Source organism: Pleurodeles waltl, chromosome 2_1 (genome assembly GCF_031143425.1).
Source record: "Pleurodeles waltl isolate 20211129_DDA chromosome 2_1, aPleWal1.hap1.20221129, whole genome shotgun sequence".
NCBI lineage: Eukaryota > Metazoa > Chordata > Amphibia > Caudata > Salamandridae > Pleurodeles > Pleurodeles waltl.
In genome coordinates this window covers 370,020,293-370,043,705 of record NC_090438.1, presented here as the reverse complement: position 1 = coordinate 370,043,705, position 23,413 = coordinate 370,020,293, and the positions used below count along the sequence as shown (strand labels likewise).

The window sequence follows — 23,413 nt, the reverse complement described above, 5'->3', positions numbered from 1 at the left end:
GCCTGTGTGTGAAGTTTCACTGCCAATTCGACTTGGCATTTAAAAGTACTTGCCAAGCCTAAAACACCCCTTTTTCTACACATATGTCACCTCTAATGTGTGACCTAGGTACCCCTAGAGCAGGGTGTTGTGTGGGTAAAAGGCAGGACATGTACCTGTGTAGTTTACTTGTCCTGGCAGTGTAAAACTCCTAAATTCGTTTTTGCACTACTGTGAGGCCTGCTCCCTTCATAGTCTAACATTGGGGCTGCCCTCATACATTATTGAAGTGATAGCTGCTGATCTGAAAGGAGCAGGAAGGTCATATTTAGTATGGCCAGAATGGTAATACAAAATCCTGCTGACTGGTGAAGTTGGATTTAATATTACTATTCTAGAAATGCCACTTTTAGAAAGTGAGCATTTCTTTGCACTTAAATCTTTCTGTGCCTTACAATCCACGTCTGGCTGGGTTTAGTTGACAGCTCCTTGTGCATTCACTCAGACACACCCCAAACACAGAGTACTCAGCCTCACTTGCATAGATCTGCATTTTGAATGGGTCTTCCTGGGCTGAGAGGGTGGAGGGCCTGCTCTCACACAAAGGACTGCCACACCCCCTACTGGGACCCTGGCAGACAGAATTGAACTGAAAGGGGACCTGGTGCACTTCTAAGCCACTCTTTGAAGTCTTCCCTACTTCAAAGGCACATTTGGGTATAAAACAGGGCCTCTGCCCTACCACCTCAGACACTTGCTGGAGAAGAAACCTGAACCAGAACCTGCATCTTGCCAAGAAGAAGTGTCTGGCTGCTCAAAGGACTCCCCTGACTGCTTTCTACAAAGGACTGCTGCCTTGCTGTTGGCCTGCTGCTTTGCTGAACTCTTGCCTTGCTGCAGAAGTGTTCTCCAAGGGCTTGGATAGAGCTTTCCTCCTGTTCCCTGAAGCCTCAGGACCAAAAAGACTTCCATCTTTCAACTGGACTTCAACTGGACTCCTTGTGTGCCGAAAAATTCGACGCACAGCTTGCTCCGCGGTGAAAAATTCACTGTATGCCGATCGGGAAAACGCCGCTCGACCCCGCAGGGAAAAGATCGACGCAACGCCTGCAGTGCGACCAGAACTTCGACGCACGGCCCGCCTGGACAAAGCCGCCCGACTTCCAGAGAGGAAATCGACACAACGCCTGTTGTGAGGGAGAAAATTCCACGCACAGCTCACCGGAATGACGCGCAGCCGGACAACAAGTCCATGATTCTACACACAGACCCCAGGACATCTGGGAATCCTGCGACCCACAGAGGAGACCTGTCCGCGCGCCGGAAAACAGCGCACGTCTTCCCCGCGTGAAAAATAACGACGCAAGTCCGTGTGTGAAGGGGCGAAACCGACGCACACACCATTTTTCCACGCATCTCCTCCTCTGCGGCCCTTTGCAGAGATTTTCCACTCCAACCCAGGTACTTTGTGCTTGAGAGAGACTTTGTTTGCTTTTTAAAGACTTAAGACACTTCATATCACTTTTCAGTGATATCTCTACAATTTCTTATTGCATCTTTTATCGTTTTGACCTGAAAATAGCTAGATAAATATTATATATTTTTCTAAACACTGTGTGGTGTATTTTTGTGGTGCTATATTGTGTTATTGTATGATTTACTGCACAAATACTTTACACATTGCCTTCTAAGTTAAGCCTGACTGCTCAGTGCCAAGCTACCAGAGGGTGAGCACAGGATAATTTGGATTGTGTGTGACTTACCCTGACTAGAGTGAGGGTCCTTGCTTGGAAAGGGGGTAACCTGACTGCCAACCAAATACCCCATTTCTAACACATATGGACTGCTCTATACCTGGTACACACTGAAAAACCATGGTAAGGTGCAGCTTGAGGTACCTTGAGTTCTTGGAAAATCCCCAAACCCTATATATCCCCACAAACAGAAGTGTCTAGCTGATGTAATGCTATATAGCTTTTGTGAATCGGCCATCGTGATAAGAAGTTGCAAATGAAAATGTTGTCACAAATGCTGTGTTTTTTCCTACAAAATTTGAATATTTTTTTTTTCAACACTTGGGGCCTGATTATAACCTTGACAGAGGGGATAACTCTGTCACAAATCCCGCTCACCGTATTACAAGTTCCATTATATCCTATGTAACTTGTAATATGGCGGACGGGATATCCTTCACGTTTGTGACAGAGTAATCCCCTCCGCCAAGGTCGTAGGATCTACTCAAATGACCTCTTGCTGACTTCAGAATTTTCTATAGTTTTCAGAAATGTACACCTTTCTGGGATCCACCAAATTTGGCATGGATAGCTTATGTGGACAAAAAAAGTTAAGGAGGCCTAAGCGTGAACTACCCCAAAAAGCCGAAAAAAGGCATAGCACCAGGGAGGGACTGGGGAATGGGCCTAGCAGTGAAAGGCTTAATAAGTCCCAAACTACTGAACAGATTTACACACAATTATGAAAAGAAATCCTTGTGGACCAAGATTTACCTTTCTGCCAAGTTTGGTGTAAATCCATTCAGCGGTTTGGACTGTAGTAGTGTTAAAAAATAAAAATAAATATCCCCATAGACATTGCATGGGGAAAAAGTATTTTGAGAACCTCCATGTTTCTCTGCCCTCACTTTACAGATCACCCCAAAATGCAGAACTAGGTGAAGGAGAGCACTTTTTGGGAATATTTTGTGGCAATGCGTCAAACTGCGCCAAAGTTATTAGCAAAAAAAAAAAAAGAAACACTTCATCTATGAGAAAAGTTGGTCCCAACTATTCTATATATATATGTTCAGTGGCATGTGTAGCTGCAGATACACATGCTGTGCATTATCCTGCCATCTAGTGTTGGGCTCGGAGTGTTACAAGTTGTTTTTCTTCGAAGAAGTCTTTTCGAGTCACGGGACCGAGTGACTCCTCCCTTTCGGCTCCATTGTGCATGGGCGTCGACTCCATCTTAGATTGTTTTCTTTCCGCCATCGGGTTCGGACGTGTTCCTCTTTGCTCCGTATTTCGAATCGGGAAAGTTAGATAAAGTATCGAAAATTCGACCGTATTGTTATCGCTCGGTACCAGGTTAGTGTTAGTGTATCGGCACCGACATCAAGACCACTTCAGCGGCCCTTCGGGGCTTCCACTCTTCACAGAGGCCTGGTCGGCCCGACCACACCCGTCGTCCCAGACTAATGGACCGGACCCCCTTCCGTTTCTGTCCTAAGTGTCACGCAAAGTATCCTTATACAGACCAGCACCGGGTCTGTAATCTGTGTTTGTCACCCGAACACAGAGAGGATATTTGTGAAGCTTGGCGAGCGTTTCGATCGAAAAAGACCTTAAGAGATCGACGCGCAAGAAGACTGCAAATGGCTTTAAAACCAAAAGAACAGATCGACGTCGAAGAGGAGGAAAGTATCTCCATCCAAGAGACGGACTCGGATGAATCCGAAGTGAACGACCCTCGACAGTGCAACGAACCGTGAGTAAACCTGCCCCGTCCCAAACTCAGGGTCACACAAAAACACTTAAGACAATGGGGACGCCACCGCCAGCAGGCCATGGCTCAACCCACTGAAAGGAAGGTGACCAAATATCGGCACCGAAAAAGGCCAAGGAGTTGCCGACGAAGACTTCCAACTCCGGTCGAGAATCCGGCACCGAACGATTTAGACACTGAGTGATCGAATCGACCAAACCCCGGAAAATCTCCTTGGAACCGAAAAAGACTAGAACAGCAGAAACTTCGGTACCGAAAAAAGCAGCCTCGGAGCCGAAAAGAAGCTCTTATACAGAAGAGCAAAGACTTTCCATGCAACTCCAGGAAAGACATCGATTTGAGCAAGAGTTAGGTATGGAAGAACCTGACCATACACAATGGAGGTTGCATATCCAAAAAGAGACTGGCAAGATTCAGACCTTACCTCCACTCAAATCAAAAAGGAAACTTGCATTTCAGGAAACAGAAATGCAGCCAAAGGCCAAAGTGGTTAGAGACAAATCACCACCACCAATGGTCTCCCCACAACCATTCCCACTGCACTCACCACAATTGTCACCAGTCAGTGGGAACACCTATAATACAGTCACCCACACATACTGGGATAACCCAAGATGATGCGGATGCATGGGATTTATGATCCACCAGTATCGGATAACAGCCCAGAATGTTATCCAACCAAGCCGTCATCACCAGAAGACAGTACTGCATATACGCAGGTACTATCCAGGGCAGCTATGTTCCACAACGTAGCAATGCACACAGAGCCAGTAGAGGATGACTTCCTTTTTAACACTCTGGCATCCACCCACGCATCCCACCAAAGTCTGCCAATGCTCCCGGGCATGCTCAAGCACGCGCAACAGGTCTTCCAGGAGCCTGTAAAGGGAAGAGCTATCACGCCTAGAGTTGAAAAAAAATACAAACCACCCCCAACAGATCCGGTGTTCATAACACAGCAGCTCACACCGGACTCAGTGGTTGTAGGGGCAGCAAGAAAAAGAGCAAACTCTCAGTCGTCAGGAGATGCTCTACCACCAGACAAAGAAAGTAGGAAATTCGACGCTGCAGGCAAGTGAGTGGCATCACAAGCAGCCAATCAATGGCGAATTGCAAATTCACAAACCCTACTTGCACGCTACGACAGGGCACACTGGGACGATATGCGAGACATCATACAGCGCTTACCCAAGGAACACCAAAAACGTGCCCAGCAAGTAGTGGAAGAGGGACAGGCCATATCTAACAACCAGGTAAGGTCCGCACTAGACTCGGCAGACACGGCAGCACGGACTGCCAACACGGCTGTAACCAAGTTCTGGATTCAAGCCAGAGATTCAACAAGCGGTGTTAAACATTGTTTGGGCCGGAAGTCGATACAGCCATTGAAAAAAATGAAAAAAGACACGGCCAAAGCCATGGGCGCGCTCTATTCCCCACAAGTCAGAGGCACCTTTAGGAAACCACAATTCAGAGGGGGGTTTCGGCAACAAACATCTGATCCTTCAACCTCTCAAACCAGACCCACCTATAAATCACAATACCAAAGGGGAGGGTTTTGTGGTTCCTATAGAGGTCAATTCCCAAAAGGAAGGGGAACATTCCAACCAGCCAAACCACGCCAGACCAATCAGTGACTTCAAAGTCACAACACCCCAACACTTGTCACCAGTGGGGGGGAGGCTAACCACATACTACCAAAACTGGACCCATATTACCACAGACATATGGGTCCTATCAATTATCCAACATGGTTATTGCATAGAATTCACAACATTCCCTCCAGATGTGCCACCAAAAACGCACAGACTGTCTCAACAACACTTAGACCTATTACAAATAGAGGTCCAAGCACTGCTACAAAAACAAGCAATAGAGATCGTACCCAATCACCAAAAAGGAACAGGTGTCTACTCACTATATTTTCTGATTCCAAAAAAGGACAAAACGTTAAGACCTATCTTAGATCTCAGAACACTGAATCTCTTCATCAAATCAGATCATTTCCACATGGTAACACTTCAAGACGTAGTTCCCTTACTAAAAAAGTAGGAATACATGACAACATTGGATCTCAAGGATGCGTATTTCCACATACCCATCCATGCTTCTCACAGAAAATACCTAAGGTTTGTAATGCAAGGCAAACACTATCAATTCAAAGTGCTACCATTCGGAATAACAACAGCCCCCAGAGTATTCACGAAATGCCTAGCAGTAATAGCCGCTCACATAAGGAGACAGCACATGCACGTATTCCCATATTTGGACTTCTGGCTAATAAAAGCCAACACTCAACAACAATGTCAATTTCACACGCAATACCTCATAGAAACTCTACACAAACTAGGGTTCTCTATAAATTACCAAAAATCACATCTGCAACCATCCCAAATACAACAATACTTGGGAACAACACAACACACAAAGGACAATTGCCACTCCAAGTCCACAAAGAGTCCACTCGTTCCAAAATGTAAGATCAAGCGTACAACCAAACAAACACTACATGGTAAAGTTTGTAATGAAACTACTGGGCATGATGTCCTCATGCATAGCCATTGTCCCAAATTCAAGATTACACATGCGGCCCTTACAACAGTGCCTAGCAAAACAATGGACACAAGCACAGGGTCAAATTCAAGATCTAGTGTTGATAGACCGCCAAACACACTCCTCGCTTCAATGGTGGAACCCTATAAATTTAAACAAAGGGCGGCCATTCCAAGACCCAGTGCCTCAAGCTACTTTCACAACAGATGCTTCCATGGTTTGGTGGGGAGCACACCTCAACAATCACAGCATACAGGGTCAATGGGACAAACAACAAAAACTACTTCACATAAATCACTTGGAACTGCTAGCGGTATTTCTAGCATTAAAAGCGTTTCAACCACTAGTAGCCCACAAACACATTCTTGTCAAGACAGACAACATGACAACAATGTACTATCTCAACAAACAAGGGGGGACACACTCGTCACAACTGCGTCTCTTAGCACAAAGGATTTGGCATTGGCCAATTCACAACCACATTCGCCTAATAGCACAATACATATCAGGCATTCAGAATCAGTTAGCCGACAATCTCAGTCGAGATCACCAGCAAACTCACGAATGGGAAATACATCCCCAGATCCTACAGGATCACTTCCACCGCTGGGGAACACCAAACATAGACCTATTTGCAACAAAAGAAAACGGTAAATGCCAAAACTTTGCATCCAGGTACCCGAACCCTCAGTCCAAGGGCAATGCTCTATGGATCAGCTGGTCAGGGATATTTGCTTACGCTTTTCCCCCTCTCCCACTCATTCCTTATTTGGTCAACAAACTAAGTCAAAACAAACTCAAACTAATACTCATAGCACCAACCTGGGCTCGCCAACCGTGGTACACAACACTGTTGGACTTATCAGTAGTACCCCAGATCAAACTACCAAACAGACCAGATCTGTTAACACAACACAAACAACAGATCAGACACCCGAATCCAGCATCGCTCAGTCTAGCAATCTGGCTCCTGAAGTCTTAGAATTTGGACATTTAAATCTTACACAAGAGTGTATGGAGGTCATTAAACAAGCGAGAAAACCTACAACAAGACATTGTTACGCAAACAAATGGAAAATATTAGTTTGCTACTGCCACACTAATCAAATTCCACCACTACATGCCTCCACAAAGGACATTGTAAGCTATGTATTACACTTACAAAAGTCTAATCTAGCATTTCTCTTCCATTAAAATCCATCTCACTGCAATATCTGCCTATCTGCAGATTACACATACAACATCACTTTTTAGAATCCCAGTCATTAAAGCATTTATGGAGGGTCTAAAAAGAATCCTACCCCCAAGGACACCACCAGTACCTTCGTGGAACCTTAATATTGTATTAACACGACTCATGGGCCCACCATTCGAACCCATGCATTCTTGTCAAATCCAATATCTGACTTGGAAAGTAGCCTTTCTAATAGCTATCACATCACTTAGAAGAGTGAGTGAAATACAAGCTTTTACTATTCAAGAAACCTTTATACAAATACATAAACATAAAGTGGTTCTCCGTACAAATCCAAAATTCTTACCAAAGGTCATATCACCATTCCATCTAAACCAAACTGTGGAACTCCCAGTCTTCTTTCCACAACCAGACTCAGTAACTGAAAGGGCCTTGCATACATTAGACATAAAAAGAGCACTAATGTATTACATTGACAGAACAAAACAATTTTGTAAAACTAAACAATTGTTTGTGGCTTTCCAAAAACCTCATGCAGGTAACCCTATATCCAAACAAGGCATTGCCAGATGGATAGTTAAATGCATTCAAACTTACTACATTACAGTAAAAAGAGAATTACCTATTACACCAAGAGCACATTCCTCTAGAAAGAAAGGCGCCACAATGGCTTTTCTTGGGAATATACCAATGACAGAAATTTGTAAGGCAGCCCCCTGGTCTACGCCTCATACATTTACTAAGTATTACTGTGTAGACGTGTTAGCAACACAACAAGCCACAATAGTGCAGGCTGTATTAAGAACATTATTTCAGACAACTTCAACTCCTACAGGCTAAACCACCGCTTTTTGGGGAGTTTACTGCTTTGTAGTCTATGGACAGCATGTGTATCTGCAGCTACACATGCCACCGAACGGAAAATGTCACTTACCCAGTGTACATCTGTTCGTGGCATGAGATGCTGCAGATTCACATGCGCCCTCCCACCTCCCTGGTAGCCTGTAGCTGTTTTTTATTGAATAAAAATTGTAAATATGTAAATAAATATTATTTTAATAGACATTAGGTACATACATTACTACTCTATTGCATGGGCACCTTTAGTATACTCACAACTCCTACCTCACCCTCTGCGGGGAAAACAATCTAAGATGGAGTCGACGCCCATGTGCAATGGAGCTGAAAGGGAGGAGTCACTCGGTCCCGTGACTCGAAAAGACTTCTTCTAAGAAAAACAACATGTAACACTCCTAGCCCAACACTAGATGGCAGGATAATGCACAGCATGTGAATCTGCAGCATCTCATGCCACGTACAGATGTACACTGGGTAAGTGACATTTTCCATATATATATGTGTATATATATATATATATATATATATATATATATGTATGTATATATATATATATATATACACACGCATGTAGATACATATCCATATCCACCTTCGGACTGTCGCTAGTGGGTTGTTATGATTAGGACCAAATTTCCATAGGAAAAATAAATTTTGTTTGACAATAACCTTGCCGCTGTTAGAGAAATCTTTGCAGAATTTTCAAAACTAATATGAACATCAGTTCAGCTGTGGTGTTGAAAGTATCAGAGTGATTGTTCAAGCAGGGGACGAGAAAAAGGGGCCCCAAAATGCCTTTTCCCAATTCATTTTCCCATAGGGTCTTTAGACTCGACTACAGCCCGAACTGCTGAACTGAACTACACCAGATTTGACAGGAAGCTAGATTTTGGTGTGCACATTGTGCTTTCTGTATTTGATGTAGGTCCATTCAGTAGTTTGGGAGTTAATAAAGGAAAAATAAATATACATATCTGGGAAGAGCTTAAGCAAAGATCTCATGGTGAGATCTATTTGGCTGTTAGCACTTCAACCAGGAAGTGCTGGCAGCCTTCTTGGGACCAATAAACATAATAGCACTCCATTGAAATGCATTGTAGTGAATGTCAGGTTTGAGGGTGTGAGCGCGTCTGACCTTATGTTGTCTTTCATAGTTTAATTAATAAGAGGACGCGTTAGAGGTTCGATGGACCTTTTGACTACGATTAGAGTGATTCCACTGTAAGTCAGAACTTTAACTATAGTCTTGGCCACCATAAACAATAAACCACATTCATCTTAGAGTCAATAATCTTTACACACCATGACCCATTCTGCCATGAATAACCACACCTTTTAGTATAATTTTAATATAATTATTTCCCTAGATTAACAATGCTAATATCACATAGATTAGTCTCAAAATCAAATGATAAACATACACAAACACTGGTTGACCGAATCTTCTAAAGAATCTCAATTTAGCAAAAGCATTGCCAGTTAAACACTCAAGGATTATAGTACAAATCAACAGTAGCATTAATTAGAAAACAGAAATAGTACACATCCAAACTCGACTGAGGAATAGAATCCATTCTCTGTTAATTGCAAATAGTCAACGTCCTTGGGCTTCCTAACTAACCTTCAAATTAGAAAAGCACTTTTGGGCTTCATGCAAACAATTTAGTCAAAAGATAATTTGGAAAAAAATCTAACTATGGCTCTATCAAAATACTGTTTGGTACCTAAAAGAAAAGCACAAATATAGCAGAAAAGAATAGCATTGTTATACCTCTCCTCAAAGAGTCTGCAAAAGGCAGTTTCTTCGTCAGGTGGACATCAATCTGGTCAGCATCAGGAATGGGCAGTGAAAGGGCGTGGCTCAGTCAGGGTTGGACTGTAAATTAACTGAACCAAAGGACATTAAGATAAAGAATCAGCATTAACTCAAATATAGCAGAAGACATAGAACTGGATTCTCTTTAAATAGGACACTAACAGAGACAGAAAGACTCCAAGGTTTCAGAAAGAGGCTTTCCTACCTAAGGGCAGGCAGACTAAGTTAAACTACAGTGAAAGTCTTCTCATGCCATCATTGGTCAGAATCTCGTACATTTTCAGTAGAACCAATAAGCTATAACCTATATATCTAAAATTTAATTAAACCGTCTTTCACATGTCCATGATTGGCTCCTCTTCTCCTGCTCCCATCATCAGGCTCGTCAGGTAACTTTCTTCTTGCAATCCTAGCTGCAGTCAGTGCATCCATTGTTCGGTCCTGGCAACATCGCTGTCTCACGCATCAAGTCTACAATGTTGCGTTTTCTAGTACAAGACATTCTAGCAAGCAGCTCTCATGAGAATGTTTAAGACATTTACAAATTGCTTGGTCATCCCCGTGTGAACAATGAATAACACTAATTCTCTGCTTTCACAGAACATTTTTCATGTCAGGTAATTTAGCATGAGGCTTGTCAAGTAGTCCCAAAATATTAGCCATGATTAATCAATGGCTAATATTATTTACGTAAACACATGACATTAATGTCATTAGAATTTGTTAATACATCTACATTTGCACATCAAGTAACATACACTTGTGAATTTATTATTGGTTATTACATGCACTATAGTGGCCACATCTGAGACATACGCTTTTCTCTGTTGTTCTAATTCATGTAGGTTCGTATCATCTCAATCAATACAAATTTGTTACAAATTAATTCTGCTCTCACAAGGGTCACAAAAAGGAAAACATATGAAGGATAACAGATTTTAGTTACACTATAAATTATTTGTTGATGGTACCATGCTAATTTTACGAACTGAGGTGTGTTCTAAGGTGATGATTTTACCCTGTGAAAAAGCCTTCTGCTGGGATTTCAGGAATCATGTTGATAAAAAACTGTTTTCTCATGATTTTCCCAAAGAGATTATGGAAGGTGCTCCAGAAGCTGAAATGAGAACATATGTTCTGTAAATTCACTCTATCCTTCTCAGCCATATGAGAATGAAGTCTGACATTCTCAGTAAAATATGAACTTCCAACAGGAGCAGCTTGTTAGTTGGTTCCCTTGGGATCTACTTCAGCCTCCCAGGGTGTTCAGGAACAACTCAAGCACTAACAGCCTTACTTATGACAAAAGTGTGGCACACCTGAAGCCGTCTTGATTGAATCAAACTGGTAAAACGTAAAACATTTAATTTAGAAAGGAGTAAAATGAGGGGATTCATTTTGTCAAAGAAATTATGGTTAGTGCTGTAGAAAGAAAATTGAGGACATTTTTAAGTGAGTTTTCAAATATCTTCCTCTTCTATTTCATTAAAACATTCTGACATGCAGACTGAAACATGCACTTTCAATACCAGCAGCAGACTGCCAGTTTAATCCCTGGTGATCAGCAGCTTTATTAGAGTGTTCTAATGAGCAAGTAGAGTGATAACATTCTGAATTCATACCACAAGTGCAGTACATCTGACTGCCGTCTCGATGGAATCGAAGTGGAGAACTGAAACCGTTTTCTACTGAGGATACCGCTGTAAATGAGGAAATTAGGGAAGTTCATAACAAATAGGTCTCCCAAGATGGCCAGCAGAGAAAAAGAGCCTAAATGTAGCACAAATACCACCCAAAAGTAACCCACGTATAGCCCTCGCCCAATGACAAAAAGTGAGCAAAACATTAAAAAAAAATTATTTTTCAAGTTTTATATAGCGCAGACTCGTCTCGAAGGTATTGGAGTGCTTTGCATGAGCATCATTTAAATTATACAAGGACACATTCATTTTGGTTATAGGCATAGGGAGATTAAGTGATTTACCCAGAAACACAGGATGTCGAGCTGACGCCGAAACTCGAACCTGGTTTCCCAGTTGCAATGTCTGTAGTTCTGGCTGCAGCGCCACATCCTCTTCCCTAAGTGTAACACATAATCATGTGATCAACTGGATTAAGAAACATAAATATAGCAAATAGTTTAGAAGTGATCTGTCGCTATTTGAGAACTCAGAAAATATGTCCTCATTTTAGTTTGTTAGAGCACTAACCATAATTTCTATGGGAATAATACCCTATCATCTTTATAATTTCTAAAGGAAATGTATTGGGTATTACAGTTTTGATTATATCAAGAAGACGTCAGGCTTGCCACACTTTTATAATAAATATAGAATGTTAGCAATCTAGTAGTTCATTAGAATACTGTGAGGAGGCAGAGGTCAACTGCACGGACTCAGATGATTGAGGGCAGGGAGGTGTGTACAGATGCAACAAGTTGAAGATGCTGAGCAGGCAGGAGGGGCAGCAGCAGCCATGGAGCATGGAGGGCAGGGGAAAGGGGGCAAGGACAATGAACCAATCATGCAGGTCAGGCAAAAGAGGCTAGAGGAATAGGGTAGGGACATGGACTCTGATAACAGAGGGCAGGACAGATGGGCAGGGGCCCCAAACTGACATTGCAGGGCAGGCATCAGGGGTGGCTGCAGCACAATGCAACACACATGGCAGGTGGGATGGCAGTGCACAATGGACCATGGAAAGCAATAGGGAAGGGACAGGGCCATGCACATGGGCAACAGAGAGCAAAGGGGAAAGAGGCAAGGGCAGCAGGCTGACCATACTGGACAGACAGGAGGGACAGTTGCAGCATAACGGGCCATGAAGGGCAGGAGGGAAGGGTGCAGGGGCACGACAACGGACCAGACAAGGCAGTAAGGAGGGGATAGGGCCTGCACATGCAAACCGGAGGGCAGGGGCAAGGGGGCAGGAACAGCGAGCTGACCATGGAGGGGAGGCGAGATGGGCACTGGAAGCACAACACACCATGGAGGGCAACAGTGAGACTATAATGGCATACACACAGACAACGGAAGGAAGGTGGGAGGGGGATAGGAGCAGCAAGCTGACCACACAGGGCAGATGAAAGGGGCTGTGGCAGCATAGACCATGCATGGCAAGCTGGAGGGTTAGTGGCATCAGAACAGCTATACTGGGCTGGAGGGAGGGGTAAGGGGCATGCACAGAAGACCATGAAGCACATAAGGGAGGGGTAGGGGCTGGACACAGACAAGAGAGGGCAGGGGCTTCACAGCAGACCATGCAGGGCAGGTAGGAGGGGCAGTTACAGCACAACAGAGCATGAAGGCAGAAGGTAGTGGCAGCAAAATGGAGTATGGAACTCAGGCAGGGTGGAGGTGGCAGGGACAGGCAGCAGCCATCTGACCATACTAGGCAGGTGGGAGGGGCAGTGGCACATCCTTGGAACATGGCAAAAAGGAGGGAGCAGGAGCATTCACAAAAACATTGGAGGCTAGGGAAAGAGGGTAGAGGCAGCAAGCAAACCACAGAGGCTAAGCAGGAGGGCAATGATGTGGCATAGAATGGTGCAGCAGAGGGCCAGAGGAGTGGGCAGGGATATCAAGCTAAACGGAGGGCAGTGGCAGCCCATTGGACCATGTAGCGCAGAAGAGAAGGTGCTGGTGCATGGACTCGGACAACCGAGGGTAGGGAGGAGATGGGTGGGGCAGCAAGCTAATTGTTATGGGCAGGTGGGAAGGGTAGTGGCAGACAAACAGCCAGGCAGGACTGTAATGAGGGAGCAGGGGCTTGGACAATGAATGGCAAGGAAGCGGAGGAGGCAGGAGTTGCAATCTTGGAAAAGGGTGGCAGCACAATGCCGGGCAAGGCCCTACATCCAACCCACTCCCCACCATGCATTGTAATGGGCAACTTATTTACCTTTGAAAAAAAAAAAAGAGAAATTCACTGAAAAAAAACAAAGGTTTTAGGGACATTGTAGTTAGGAAATAGAATTAAAAAACCTTAGAAATTAATTAACTAAAAAAACAAATGTTACAGGGATGTTATAGTTATGTTCAGATTTTACTCGTACAAAACCATAGACATTCAGCTGTCATAGTAAGTTATTTCAAGTAACTATAACTCGTGCCCTATGGCAACCATGCCTCTCACTCTAGCCAAGCGCTGCTAATTATCCTAGATATCACATCACTCGTGATATCTTCTATGGCATCATTGATAATATCACTGTAACATTTGCAGTAAAATTATTGATGGGAAAATTGTGCATGGCAAGGGCGAGTTATAGTTACATTAGGCAAATGTTTTTTACTACGCAAATAATTTCTTAATGTGATTTAACGTAATATAAAATAATACCAACTATAGTGATAATGTAGTAATAAATGTACTTTTTTATCGTTTGGTTTAGGAATTTGCAAAAATTACACTAATTTTGGCAATCTCCTTCTCTTATTCCCAAAAAACAGTAATGTGCCCTAAACATTGCCTATTCCTCAACCCTAAAAACATCATACTGCCTTATACTCCACCCATCCCAGGGGCCAAAAAACTCCTTACTGTGGTATACATTACCCATCATTGAGCCTTAAAAATTCCTTATTACTCCTAAAGAAAACTTTTAAAAAATATCACATTAAAGTTAAATATTCAAAATTAAAATACATTTGTTTTTTATTTTAAAATACTATTTTACATCTATTTTAAAATGCTGTTACAATTTTTTTTAAAGTGTAATAGTTCCACATAAGTATGTTCTTATGTATAAAAACGTTACTGAAAAGTACAGACTTCTGATGTAATTTGTGCAGGTTAATGACTTCAAATGACAAAAAAAAATCCTTATTAAATGTGACATATACATACTTCAAGTTACAGAATGCTCCTTTGCAACCATGGCTGGTTTGCAGGCGAGGCACAAGTTTGACCATACGGTAAAACCCCACATTGGGGTAAATGCATCTTGAGCAAGTAGAGGTGGTGGGGCCATTTATGCCCATTGCATTATGTCTGCAGTGCAGTTGATGTGAACGGTTCATTCACAATATTATAGGGGAGACATCTTGGTGTAAGAACAAAAAGGATTTGCTTTAAAAACTAAAGTTTGTTTTGTTTGCTGGTCAGCCTGCTGATGTCACACAACTGAAAGCAGTAGGTGCCTTTAGGCTTCGGCTACTTTTAGTATGATCAGTGGTTGAGGGGTGTAACTTAGGAATCTCTGCAGGAGGGCAATCCACAAGGAGGGATCCATTCATGAGAGACCAGGGGTTTGTTGGGGAAATGTAGGTTTACTCCTGTGTGTCAGGTTATAACCAGCTTTTCCCTTCCTGGGTTAGGTCTTTTGTCATAATCCTGTGGGTCCTTGACCACTCCAGATCATCATGCATTTGGAATGGCTCTGCTACAAAATCAGCTGAAACTGCATTCCAACTTTTGTTTGTCTCTGTTCTGCAGGCAGTACTAAGCTCATACACCCAGTCCAGATCAGAGTTTGGGATAGGCTGGGCACTTTGTTAAAGGTACCAATGTGAAGCAATCTGATAAGCTGCTGTAACCTATTCATCACTCCTGTCACAGTTTAAATATTGCTTGCAGTCTGGCACATTGGATCAGCTTGCTCCTGGTCCTTTTCCAATATCTGGGGACACTAGGATCATTTAAAACGCAAGGCACACGTTCTACACCTTGAATATTTGGTCAGTTTGCCACTCTGCAAGTGTTGTTGCATCCAGAAGCATAGTAGAACCACAGACAAAGCTACATGGGGCTACCAGATGAAGATGAAGGTTTTTTTAGATCCTCTCCAGCACCAAAGGATATTCAGTAGATGGAGTAATTGAGGGAAGGCTAAGTATCCACCAGAAAAAAACTTAAGCAAAGGTAGGAAACACGTTATTTGATTGACTCCAGTACATATCAGAGGAGGCCCCTCCGGTATGGCGGAGGAGCGTCGCCCCGCTGGTGAAAGCAAAAAAATAAAGGGATAATAAGTATTTTATTGTCCTTTTATTTTATCACTTTCGTAGGGTGGGGGCACAGCCAGCTTCCTCCACTTCAACAAGTGGAGGAGAAGTAGTTGAGCGCCTCCAAGTGGGCATGTTAGTTTGGCCGGCCGGCTGTGGCTGGCCAAACTAACGTGCACTTAGAAACTCTCCACCCGGCTGTATTTTACAGCCAGGTGGAGACCAAGCGCAGTGCCCCACTCCCTCCCTGAGTGACATTTCTGCCCGCTCAGGCCCATCACTGCACTAATTTCATGCTGTTACACAGCATGCGGGAAGCGTCTGGATTGGTTAGGGAGGGAAGAAGACGAGAGGCGGCTAGAGCAGGAGCTACGGATCGCGAAGGGGCAGGTAAGGTTTTTTTATACTCCTCCTTCCCACAACCCGCACCACCTGCTCCGCACGCTGCATCTCTTCCTGGCAGCAGATGCAACTGATACGTATTCTGGCCAAGTTAAGCTTCCACTGTGAGGTATATCTTGAAGATGAGATTTTAGTTCTATTCGGTACAGTAAACAATACAGTGAAACAACCTAGAGGGGTGTTCCAAGGCCTGCCTTTTTAAAAAAAAGTGATCCTCATTAGAAGATGAGTACTTGCCACATTGAAGATTTTTTTCTTTTATGAAATAAAATAATACTTTTGTTAAATGAAGCCTTCTTCCAATAACTCATAATAAGGTTCAGCACTGTAACAACATTATATTGTATTTCTCTCTTGTTATCTACAGGTGAGTGGGGTCTTTGCACCGTTTATGGTTTTAAATCATGTTGATTTTATTGAATCCATGTTTTTCTAGAATAATTAGACCATACTGCACCCAAGAGACAGAAATGAATTCGAGTTAGTGTTGAAACAGATATTCCTATTTGATCTTCGATTACATGATGACACAGATATCATTTGTAAGTTAAAGTGTATGGGAAAGTGTACCTTCGAGAAATAATGCTGCTTTTTGTTCACATCAGCAAGCCCTAAAAGAGAATGGCTTAAAAATAAGGAGATTAGAAGAACAGATTCTTCTTTTGAAGAACGCAGATGCTGACAAGGACTATCGCTTGAAGGAACTGGAATTCAGTAAACGTGCCCTAGAGCAAGAAAGCGACAACCTGAGATTACAGGTACCATTAAGGCACTGATTCTCATGCTGTATTCAAATTTTGCGCATGCTGATGTTGGTCTGTGTTTTCTGAAAGGTGAAAAAACTAAAACTGGATATTTATCCTAAATGTTGAACAAAATCTTGTCTCATTGTTTCTTATGTTCCTACTTTGAAAGTCCATAGCTCTGGATCCAATCTAGCCAGATGGAAAACGAGTTGTTTACATAATAGTAGTTGCCCTGAGCTCTTCCCATTCCGAATACAGCATTGCATGCATTTTCTGCTTTAAGTAGTTGAGGCTATACAGGCGGTGTATACGTGTTTTTTCCTGCCTTTGTTGAAGTTTTTATTGTAGAGAACATACAAATATTAAATTCCCCAGATAGAAATATACTGTGGCATGAATCCAATTTCTGTCCAAATTTGAACACAAACTCCAAAGTATTTCTGGTAATACTATTGTAGAATTGTTTCAGGTGGTACATCCAAAGATAATAATTCTGTTTCTCCAACAAGACTATGTGGCACCACTGTCAGCTGGTTACAGTAGACTAAGTCTCAAAATCAAAAGCTAATCTAGGTTTTGGTTTGTTTCTAAGAGGACAAGATATACAGCAATTCATAGTTTCTTGATATATTTGGTTCTCATTCTTTTGGTTATGCCTACCTTTTTCACTGTCTTCCCTCCTCAATCAACTTTCATCCTTTTTCTATTATTTGGTACTCCCAGTTTTACCCATTCAGCAATGGTTTAATTACAACTCCCTTGGTGTTACATTTTTTTTATTCCACTTAGCTCTTCTGTGTGCCACGAATCATCTAATACTTTAGTAGCATCCATAGCGTTTTGGCTAATTTTATGTAACCAGCTTTTACCTCATTCTCATCTTGTTTTTCCCTCTTTTAGTGTTCCTGTTTTTGTATGTTAATTATACAGTTGCTCTTTCTGGTACCTGTTGTCCATTAGATGTCTGGATTATAGACACTTTTGTTGCTTTATTACAAACAGGAGAAAAATGATTGCATGGGCATGAGGGGTAAGTAGCATCTACAGTACCCAGCTTTCTCTTTGATACCTCGGACACTAGCTGTGCCATACCTTGAGGGCTTTGAAGGCATACAGGGAACAAGATAGCATTGTGCTTAGTTATGTTGCTTTGAGAACAATTTGAGATTTTTTACATTATTGTGGAGGAGAGAGTGTCCCATGTTGCTAGGCTGTCAGGCTGGAGTAGGAGAGATGTTGCTTATTAGCGGTGGATGAGGTGCATGTCACGTACAACATTGTAGATCTGTATTTTATGTCCTTGGTTAATTGACTTTCTTTAAATTCACAGATTTCTGAAACATGCTCCAGTCCAACAATTGTGAAGGAAACAGAAAAAATCTCCAAACATTACATGGAAATGTTAGCCAGTTTACGGGAAGAAAAAGATAAAGAGATACAAAAACTGAGGGTAAGTCTCTTTCTTTGACTGTGAGGAGATGACAAAGGAACATAACAGCTTATGCAGTGTCTCTCTTGTTTCTCACATGCCTGATGTATTAAAAGCATCCCAAAATCACATTTTATAAATACACAGAGATGCCTGCCATTAGAGCTTAAGGACAAGTCTAAAAACTAGGTTCTTCTGCGGCTCAGAGGTTCAGATCTGTTCCACAATACCAGATGATCTGGTTGTCTGTGACTGCCACTAGCACAGCAGCAAAGATCTAACCATTTACACTAGATAAAATAGTATGATTTTTTTCAAAACAGTCTCTATACAATGTCCAACTATAAATTTCCCTTAGACGACAATATCTAGTCAACGTGTTTAGTTGTGATTGTGGTTTATTAACATTTTCAAGTTTGTACCACCTGAAACATTCTGTCTTTACATGTTGTGTTATTGCAGTGATGATTAGCTGACAGCCTTAGAGACTCTGTCAGTAACATGACAAAGCCGTAAGGGACCATAAGGGATTTACTAAAAATAAATAAAGGGGATCCACTATCCTTGTTAGGAAAAGATGCAAGTGCTTTATTGTCTTTAGATATGTATTTGTTATGTCTTTGGTTTTATCAGATGCAATTGTGCTCCATCTCCCTGCGCCAACAGATGTTTTTCCAAGTGATGGCAACCTTTTGAAGTTACAGCAAGCGTTCTGATTCAGTACCCAGCACTTGTATTAAATGATTTGGTAATTGGAAAGTGTTATCCATTGCAGGCACAGCTTCTGTTTTGATCACCGGGAGACCCATAATACAATAATGATTCAGTTCCTGCCTGCTCATTTTACATTACCAAAAATAAAATATTGTATCCATCTTGTCCTTGTATCCTCTAAGTGAACTTTAATGTCTCATTAAATGAAATGTAAAGGCTGTCCCTAAAGTGCAAAGTGAATAATTATAAGGAATTGATAGATATGTCATTATTCTGTTTAGGAAATATTAATAGAGGATTTAGGTGCTTCTACTGCTTGTCTTTTTAAAAGGCTGACAGTAAACCTGTTTACAAAAAACGCCTTTGTTAGAAGATATGCATTTAATTCTAATGAATCTGCATTTGTGTTGTGACCTCTTTCATGGAACTTGGAATTGATTTAGAAGGTGAGTGGATTGCAAAATAATTTGTTACTGTTTGGGAAACTACAGCTTCTAACAGTTTGGCTACATGTGGAAGATTGGAAATAGGGCAAAAGGTTTCCATTGCGTATAAGTTCAAATAGGGTTTCTTCAGTATGACGGCCACCCTGGTATGTCTGCACTCAGAATGCATCTGAGCGCTGTTGTAGTAGTTAACTGGCAAAGTTAATAATCCAAGTCAACCAGTTACCAAATGATTTTATCTGTTTTTACAGAACTCACATCTCATAATGAACCAATACCTTGCTCCTCGTTATTGGAAGAAAAACTGTCTACAGTGATCAAGGGGGAGAATGTAATTAACCTCACTTTTTCTAGACTGATTTTCTAGAGCAGAGCTTCTGTTGCAGTAGATCCAGGTAGACTAGAACTGATAGATTTACTGATAATGGTTTGAACTTTCCTTCAGAAACAGAGATTGTCACATTTTCTCAGATGGAGTGGTATAAAGCCCTACTGAGCTGAATTCGGATGATTCTTTAAAAATGTAATATGCTCATCTCTGTAGGCATTCTTCATTCTTGTTGCTTAAAATAATTTACACATGTTTTGAAGTTCTTTTACAGGTACCCATTTTAGGTCCTGCTCTTTGATGATCTTTAACAATTCATGATGACATTCTCAGTGTGCTTGAAGAACCCTTGAAAGTCAAATCTTTTAGGATGATGATTTAATGCCCTTCAAAGACACTATTTGAAATTGAAAGGTGCACCTTGCATTTCGATCACATGAAAAATAGTGCAGTCTATCCAAAGGATGCCAAAATGGCTTTGTAGAATGCTTTGATTATCAGAGAATGTCAAGAGTGAAGAAGAAGCAAACATCAAGGTCAGCTTCAGGGAACTCATAGTGCCATCAATCAGGCTTTGTCAAAGATCCTGCAGTTTAAACCTTTTTATTAACCTGTCACTAACTGGATCAAAATATACATTCCAAACTGTATTAGTTTCCTTCCTCCTTCTCTGTCATTAATCCAGATTCTGATGAGCTTCAGTATTTGTGGCAAATGTTACCTAATGCTTAAAAAGCCACTCCGAATGGTGGACTTGGATAAAGATATTTCTAGTCGTCCTTTCTCAGCAATAATCCTTTAAATATCTGCCACATATATCACTTGAACCACCATATTTAAAATGCAACACAATGGATGGGTTGCTCTATTGCTTTAAAAAGCCATAAAGAGGACTGAAGTCTGGTCTCCTGGATTTGAGGCCAGGTCCTGCAGTTAAAGATAACCGTTCTTCATTGATGATCCTCCTCAACCTGTGTACAACCTTTATTGATGAAACTATTTGACCCCCCCTGAACTAGGACTGCCACTACTCTCAGCTTAGGTGAGAAGTCAAGGATGTGATAATGGATGCCCATTGATCTCTTATATCATAAGTAAATCATTTGGGGAAATGTTTCCACATAATACCTCCATTAAAGTTCAAGCTGCCAATACAATCACTCTCCTAGCTTGAATATACTGATGCACTTTATTTTAGAGCTTCCCTGTTAACACTTCGTAAACTACTGAGAATCGAAACAGCAACCACAAGCCAGCTTCTCAACCTACTAATGTGTACCTACATCATATCTGGCACCATTGCCCTTTCCCTCATTGGCTTGCATTTGCTAGAGAGACAAACCATGGGAATCGACTGCTCTGCCTTCAAACAAATCTCAAGTTTCATCAAGCAAGCTGCTCAGGTATGCTAGACAACTGACATCTTAAAAAAAACGACTAACTGGTGGACATTGTTCTCCACCCACTCAGCCATGGTTTGTGACTCAGTGCAGGTTCCAATAAAGGGAATTGACAACCATTGACAGTACCAGAGAACATTAAATACATACTTCTTCCCATCAATATAACCACAAGAATTAGCATATGAATTATTCAAATTGGGCAATAGGAATGTGCAGCTGTGTCTATTCTCGCACTGTATGCAGCAGAACATGCTTGGGTGCTGACACATACGCTACACCGTGTGTAGAGCATGTGTCTGAAGCTCCTGGATCTCAAACACCCACTACATCTTGAACCCTTTCAAGCTGCACTCCAAAAAGGTGCTCGGGAGCTGCTGAATTTTGGATCGCTTTACTGTCTCTCCTCTAATAAAAAGCTGTTTACAAATGCTGCAGTGTAATACAACGCAGTGCATGGTTACAGTAATTGAGTGGCCACAGTCATCTGTTGGCCAGCAGCTAAATTTACCATCTCAACTGGGACGCTTGCATGAGGATTCCCATAAGGGTCTGCTTTGTCTTTTGTGATTTTTAACATGTATACCCCCTCAAACGAATAATGTACAAGATGGTAGAGAGTATGTCTGCACAACTAATATATCCATATGTTCGATGGCATGTGTAGCTGCAGATACACATGCTGTGCATTATCCTGCCATCTAGTGTTGGGCTCGGAGTGTTACAAGTTGTTTTTCTTCGAAGAAGTCTTTTTGAGTCACAAGACCGAGGGACTCCTCCCTTTCGGCTCCATTGCGCATGGGCATCGACTCCATCTTAGATTGTTTTCTTTCCGCCATCGGGTTCGGACGTGTTCCTCTTCGCTCCGTATTTTCGATTCGGAAAAGTTAGTTAGTTATCAGAAAATTTGACGGTATTGTTCGCGCTCTGTACCGGTTTAGTGTTAGCACATCGACACCGAAGAAAGAAGCGCTCCGGCGGCCCTTCGGGGCTTCCACTCTCCAGCAGGGCCTGGTCGGCCTGACCGCTTCCATCTTCAAACCTCATGGACCGGACCTCCTTCCGCTTTTGCCCCAACTGCCACGAAAAGTATCCTTATACAGACCAACACTTGGTCTGTAATCTGTGTTTGTCTCCAGAACACAGGGAGGATACTTGTGAGGCCTGTCGGGCATTTCGATCCAAGAAAACACTACGAGATCGAAGAGCTCAAAGACTCCAGCTGGCGTCGACACCGGCCGAGCAGATCGACGTCGAGGAAGAGGAGAGATTCTCCATTCGAGATTCGGACTCGGATGAGTCCGAAAGTGAGCAGCCGAAGACGCAGCAACAAACTGTGAGTAAACCAGCCCCGGCAAAGACTCACTCAAAAATAATAAAGGTCAAGGGGATGTCACCACCCACAGGCCATGGCTTAACCCGAAAACACGGTGACCAAACATCGGCACCGAAAAAGGCCTCCCAGCAGCTGAAGACATCCGACTCCGTTCGAGATACCGGCTCCGAACAATCTCGGCACCGAGAGTTCAGCACCCCAAAAGTCAGGAAGGTTTCCTCTGAGCCGAAAAAGACTGTACAAAAAGCTTCGGTGTCGAAACATGCAGCCTCGGAGCCGAAACCAGGCTCCTATACAGAAGAGCAAGGCCTTTCAAGTCAGTTGCAAGGGCACAGATTTGAACAAGAACTGGGCATGGGAGAGCCAGACCATACCCAGAGGAGGCTGCACATACAAAAGGACACGGGGAAAATCCAAACTCTTCCTCCAATAAAAATCAAGTGAAAGCTAGCTTTCCAGGACACGGAAATGCAGCCAAAAGCGAAAGTGGCTAAAGACAAAACACCATCAAGGTTCTCGCCACAGCAATCTCCATTGCATTCGCCACACCTGTCCCCGGTAGCAACACCCCCAATGATGCAGTCGCCCACACACACGGGGATGACACAAGATGACCAGTATGCATGAGACTTGTATGATGCACCGGTCTCAGACAATAGTCCTGATTGCTACCCGGCAAGGCCGTCACCACCTGAGGACAGCACTGCATATATACAGGTGGTTTCAAGGGCAGCTACATTCCATAATGTAGCAATGCATGCA

The 23,413-nt window shown here is 42.5% G+C and overlaps 1 protein-coding gene across 5 annotated transcripts in view; it reads left to right on the top strand.

Annotated features, from left to right (window-relative positions):
• POF1B (POF1B actin binding protein) overlaps nucleotides 1–23,413 on the top strand; it is a 268,805-nt gene that overhangs the window by 203,640 nt on the left and 41,752 nt on the right. For all 5 annotated transcript variants that reach the window (XM_069212651.1, XM_069212643.1, XM_069212647.1 and 2 more), the window contains 2 exons: nucleotides 16,858–17,010; nucleotides 18,329–18,448. In XM_069212651.1, coding sequence (XP_069068752.1) covers nucleotides 16,858–17,010; nucleotides 18,329–18,448 — 273 coding nt within the window. The remainder of the gene's footprint in view (nucleotides 1–16,857; nucleotides 17,011–18,328; nucleotides 18,449–23,413) is intronic.